This window comes from Thermobia domestica, chromosome 9, assembly GCF_964235325.1.
Source record: "Thermobia domestica chromosome 9, izTheDome1.hap1.1, whole genome shotgun sequence".
Lineage (NCBI taxonomy): Eukaryota > Metazoa > Arthropoda > Insecta > Zygentoma > Lepismatidae > Thermobia > Thermobia domestica.
The window spans coordinates 174,093,611-174,099,969 of NC_137462.1; the positions used below are offsets into that span (position 1 = coordinate 174,093,611).

The following is a 6,359-nucleotide window of genomic DNA, read 5'->3' on the forward strand; positions in this document are numbered from 1 at the left end:
ATTCAGTTACTCCTGGACCGTACTCCTTGCTTTTAAAGACGGGACCTTGACTCAAAGGTCACTGTCTGGCCTAAACCTGACTCTGGGACTCCTAGTTAAGTCCACAAAAGGATTCTATCTATCTTAAGCAAATAATCATATAGGATAGGTTGGTTTTAGGGATAGGATTGTCAGCCTTTACTCACGGCTCTAAATTTCCTTACGCTCAAGGAAATAAAGGAATTTGGTTAAATACTCACTCTAACACTCTCTTAAATGAAAGTTGCAGTGAGAAATCTCTAATCTCTTACAGCACCTAAATATGCTATAATTACATAAGCAGGGATCGAACCCAAACGCATTTGGATTTCTAAATTAATGTTCCTCCACCACTAGGACGGAACCAAAACCTCGAGTCTATACGTGCGTCACTCACCTCCGCCATAGACCCTTAGGAAGCTTATATACTCCCATTCTAAACAAGCAATAGTAATCCAATAGCCTCTGTTATAGGCGTAGGATTAAGCATCTAAAAATAACAACTTATTTCCTAAATCCCTATCATTTGAATATCCTATCTAAACGGCCAAAGCTCAATTGCTTAAGCGGGCATCTGTAATGTAGTAGAATCACTATTCTCTCTACATACAGTCTCTAACTAGAGGGGACTCTCTCCAAACTGCACTATTCTCTTACAGTGCAGCGGACTGGCTGGCCAAGATCCTGCATTCAGGAATCCTCAAAACGCACAGCCACGAAGATAGGGGAGGCAGCCTTTTTATACGGTTTGGCCTGCTAAAAAAAATAGCAACAAAAAATCTTTAGAAAGTTTTTTAGCGCCAGATTTCTGTTCACTAGAAGTCCAACTTCCTTTTTGCCGTCTCGACTCCGTTCACAGTACCTGATAAGTCTAAGTCCTTACCTGGTGTTAAGGGAAGGTTATCTAATCCCTCACCATCAGTGATTAGATCCAAGAAACAATCATCCTCGACAATAGCATCTGGATTACTGGAAGAATCTTTCGAACTCGGTCCACCAAGGTTGGAGTCCTCTTTCGTGAACAACTGCTTATTAAACTTTTGCAACGATTCTTGATATTGAAGTGCTCTAATGTCCTTCAGAGTATAGCCTGGGTCAGCTACTCGAACTTTCTTACTACTGCTGTTATTTAACTGTGAAAAACGTATACGACGCTTATTGTTTCGTGAAGCATCTACGTGACACAATAATTCAAGTTCAAAACTTGCATCTGCTTTAGGACGAGCAGCAACGTACACACTACGTGTAGGTTTCTTAAATCCGTTCGACATTTTTTCAAAGCTTTGAGACTACAAACAACGATGTTTACAGTAAAATGACGAGACAAGAAACTGTGATCTTGGCCAGGCTTGTTCCCTAAACTAGCTAAATTTCTCTAAGAAAGAAAAAAATGTAACAGCACAAAGAATCTTTTTTAAGCTTAAATTACTACGTCTGTGGGATGTTTTATTTTCCCCCCAACTTTACTTTCTCTTTCGTCTGGAAATAGTGTTTTGGCAAACTCTGGCTGTAGTTCACGGACCTTCTTACAAAATTCTGGGGCCATAAAAACAGGTTTGATCATATCAGCGTTTGTCTTGACTGTTCTACCACTGTCTTGATTCCGAATTATATAAGTATTTGCAGCTAACTGCTTTTCGATCTTCCAAGGACCGCTGTATCTCGGTAAGAGGCCTGCACTCACTTTATTAGTGGGGGAAGAAAGCCGTATTATCCGCCACCATACCATCTGACCGGGTTTGAATGGATTCGGTCGACGACCTCTATTGTAAATTTGTTTTCTGTCAGCATGTTTTCGTCTCTGTACCTCATTCGCGCGTTTGTAAGCAGTCTCCATTCTCAGTTGGATTTCCCGAACATATTTACAATAATCAGGCTCCTCTTGAACTTCTTCTTTCTCTTCTTGGGTTTCATATAACGGGTGTTTAAAAGACCTTCCAAAGAATAGAAATGCTGGGCTGTATCCCGTAGCCGAACAAACTCTGGAATTTATTGCAAATTCAATAAGTTTAATATCTCTCGCCCAATTTTCATGCTTGTTAGCATACATGCCAAGTATTGTCTTTACATCTTTTATCATTTTTTCGCTTTTATTTCCCTTTGGCCTATAAGCGCTAATAAAATGACATCTTGTCTTAAGCAGACTCATTGTTTCTCTCCACAATTTTCCTGAAAATATTGAGTGATTGTCACTAGATATTTGAGAATAAGGTCCAAACTCCGAGAAAAAAGTTAAAAGACAGTCTACCATTGTCTTTGCAGTAAGTCTTCTGACAGGATAAATCTTTACCAATCTTGAAAATCCATCAACAAGGACTAATCCATATCTATATCCTCCTATTTTACTCGGCACTAAGGATCCAAAATTATCGACATACAAGATTTGGTTAGGCCTAACAGCTAATGAAGATTCCATAAACCCATACTTAGTATTAGTATTTTCCTTGTATAAACTACAGGGAACACAAGCTTTGCAAAAATTTCGTACATCGTTACGCATACTTGGCCAGAAGTAAGCTTCCCGCAATTTTCTTAGCGTTTCTATCCACGAAGGATGACCTGATTCTTTAATTATATGAGCCATCACACAGAGAGTTGCTCTCAATGAATTTGGGATCCAAACCACATCCCTAACTTCATCATTTACTCTCAATCTTCTTTTCAGAATTCCATTCTCGTCTATAAAACAATTTCTCTTCAGTCTCTTAAATTTTTGTCTCAGCTTACTTGAAACTGACACCTTATCTCCCTTTAAGAAAGCAATGAATTTCGAAATAAAAGAATCTCCATTTTGATTTTCTCTAAGTTTATCTAAATCTCTGATTTGCGAGAAGTCTGCAAACTTATTTTCTTCCTCTTCTTCTACTAACATGCAGTAAGGTAATTCCGATAGAATTTCTCTCTTTTCTTCTAGAGAAAATTTTCTAACTTTGCTTACGTTTAAGTTCCTTTTTCTCTTCTTTTCCTTCATTTGTTTCTTTAATAGTTTTACTTCCCTAAAACTATTATAATCAATGAGTAAAACCTCAGACGTTGGTAGCTCCTGAACGTCTACTACTTTTCCTTCGCTTGTCTCTATCTTTAGAAAACCAGAATCGTTTTCAGCTTCTAACGGTAATAATTCATTAGCCTCTTTGCTCCCCTCAAACTCTGGACCTTCAGTGTGCGAGTTTTCGAGACGAGACAGAAAATCTACGGGATTTGTCTACCCTTGCTGAAATTTCAGCACAACTGGAAATCTCATTATTCTTGTTAACCACCTCTGTACAAGCGCTGGTACTTTCATAGATTTTATTAGTGATAAAATCGGTCTATGATCTGTATATACATAAATGACAGGAGCATGAATCAAATATAACTCGAACTTCTCAAGTGCAATAACAATGGATAAAAGCTCTAGATACGTAGAACTATATTTACTTTGAGTGGGAGATAACTTTCTAGATCCATACGCTACTACTGCTAAACGGCCCTTATCATCCTTTTGGCAGAGGGTGTACCCAGTAGCCACCGAACTTCCGTCCACATATAAGTAGAACGGGTCATCTAACTTCGGTAGAAGTAATTCAGGATCTTTGGCTAATTCCTCCTTTAGTTGCAATAACGCTTTTTCGTGCTTTTCTTCCCATTTAAATTTTGCATCTCGCTTCAACAAATCTGTAAGCGGTGAAACTATCATAGCCATATTTGGTATCCGAAAGTGAAAAAACTGGAAAAATCCCAAGATCGCTTGAAGCTGTTTTACATTCTTCGGCCTAGTAATTTGCTGTGCCATCTTTAATTTCTCCGGAGTGCATGTTATTCTACCGGGAGTAATAGTATATCCCAGAAATTCTATTTTCTGCGTAAAAAGAACTGCTTTATCCGGGTTAAGTGTAAGTCCTGCATCGCTAATTCTCTTCAACGTTTCTTCAAGAGTTTCAATTAACTCATCAGGTGTTTGACCGCCCACCACTATATCATCATAGAATGAGATGACCTTAGTATAATATAGTTCTTTTAAAACCATTTGCATCAACCTGGCTAAAGCAAATGGGTAATTACATAATCCATAAACTCCTCTAATGAACTGATACGTGCCCAAATGAGTTATAAAACCTGTATACGGTTGACTTTCTTCATCTAATTCAATCTGAGCGAAAGCATATGATAAATCAAAACATGCATAGAAATTCATCTTTCCTAAGTGAGTTAGGGCTTCCATTATACTTGGCAAACCTACTTTTTCCTTCTCTGTTAGTTCGTTAACTTTTCGACTGTCTAAAATGACCTTGAAACCACCATCCTTTTTCTTATGCAAAATCGGGCAGCTTACGTACGGAGTACTCGCCTTTTTTATAATTCTATCTTTTTCCATTTGATCTAACACTTTCTCCATAATCTGTCTTTTCTCTATAGACATAGGTCTAAGCCGACAAGAAAAGGGTTTGGGGTTTTTAATATTTATATGATGTTTCATTAAATGTGTAACTCCTGGTTTGTCTGAAAAAACGTTCTTATATTTTTCCAAAATATTTCTCATTTTATTTTTTCTCTGTGGGTCTAAACTAACATTGTTTAACATCTTTTCTATAAGCTGACTGGGGGGGTTCTCAATGGCCGCACAAGGGACATTTCCCTCCCCTCTACTTTTATGAGGATTGTCATACTCGCATACCGCCATCCCTCCGTTCTCAATACACCATCCTCGGAGCGATGTACACAAAACAATCTTTGCCCTCGCCAGGTAATCTCTTCCTGCAATTATGGGTTTCAGAAGGGAAGATACCACGTGGAACCGCTGCTTAATTTTATGGCCGTAAAATTCAACTTCTACGAGCACACTCTCTAAGGAAGTCGTTGACCCACTCGCTAGACTTAAATACAATGGATCTTTCCTAAACTTCGCCCCTCTCTCTCTCCACAAATTTGCTTCGTTTTCGTCAACAAAGCTCAGTAGGCTGCCAGAGTCGCAAAACAAGAATACCTCTCTATTTAATATTGTCGCTTTTATTATTGGCTCTGTTCTCCACCCTTGAGATTCCTTTTTTTGCTTTCGATGCAATAAAAAAGAATTCTTTCTTTTTCCTGACGCACCATCGTTTCCCTCTTTACAAAGAGTACCGTTATCCCTCATTGATGTTGACAAACTTTTTGAAGTTCTCTCTCGATCCTCTGGAATTACGAATCTCGTAAGAAACGACTCATCGCTAAAGCACCATGAATTTTTCGCAAGGTAAAGATCTATCTTTGCTTCTGATAGAAAATCAGCACCAAGCACTAATTCAATAGAAGCGTGAGAAAGAGCATAGAATTTATGCGTAAATTTCCTCCTTTTTATGAAAAAAGTTGGCATAACCACAAGACTACAGCTAGCTTCACCTGTAGCTAACAAAATCTTTTCATTTACTTTTTCCGACTTCGCTCCTTTCTCAATCCATTTTTTCGCGGTCTTAATATCAATTAATGAAATAAATGATCCACTGTCCAAGTAACAGTCTTTAATCTGTCCGTAAAATTTCCCAAAAAGATAAGGAGGTGCATTTTTCCCTCTAGCAAGTTTTCTAGGAAATCTAGTGACCGTAGCTGCAATATTTTCCCTTTTCCCGTGGTTCTCAACCTTTTTCTTGCTGGGGCAAACATAGCTTTTGTGCCCAAAACCTCTACACGCATGACATTTAATTTCAGCCTTACTTGGTCCCTCTTTTTTACTTTCTCTCTTTTCATTTGTTTGCCTGCTAAAATATGCTGGATTTAATGCTTGCGGCCTAATCGGGGGGACTGACTCAGTGCCTATCTCTCTACTATTCACTGCAGCCAATTGGATACTTTCTTCATTCCCTGCGCTATGCTGCTTAGCATAGTTATAATCTTCTAATAAATACGCTTGAATTTTCAAGGCGTATTCCTCCAACTCCCTTAAGTTTACAAATTTCCTATCATGAAGAAATTGTTTATACTTAGGGTGTGCTTTACTTACAATCTTAGCTATCTGTTCTACCTCCTCAACTGGATTTTTCATACGAGAGAAAAGCAATGCCATTTCTCTAATAAATCTTGAGAACGATCCGTCCGGTCTCTGATTTCGTGTCGCCAATTGAGCTTCAATTTCGCTTTCATAATTAAAGCTAAAATATTCCTGTAGTAGACTATGCCTAAATGCAGTAAAATCTGCAAATTTCGACTTGAAATTAAACCATTTACGGGCGTCAGCAACTAAGGCATTTGGAATAACTTTATCTAGCAATTCATTCATTGTCATGTTTTTGCTCTTGGCAAAATCTGTCAATTCATCGAGGAAATCGAATGGATTCTCCGATACTTGTCCTGAGAACTTCGGTAACGGTAGTTTTATTTCATCC

The 6,359-nt window shown here is 38.2% G+C and overlaps 1 protein-coding gene across 1 annotated transcript; it reads right to left on the reverse strand.

Annotated features, from left to right (window-relative positions):
* Positions 1 to 1,438: 1,438 nt before the first annotated feature.
* Positions 1,439 to 2,989, reverse strand: LOC145661089 (uncharacterized). Its single transcript, XM_081726534.1, has one exon. The coding sequence runs from the start codon at positions 2,987 to 2,989 to the stop codon at positions 1,439 to 1,441; it is 1,551 nt and encodes a 516-aa protein (XP_081582660.1).
* Between the last annotated feature and the right edge of the window lie 3,370 nt (positions 2,990 to 6,359).

Excerpts from the sequence above, each read along its gene's own strand:
- LOC145661089 (XM_081726534.1), bottom strand. The coding sequence starts at position 2,989 with ATGAAGGAAAAGAAGAGAAAAAGGAACTTAAACGTAAGCAAAGTTAGA.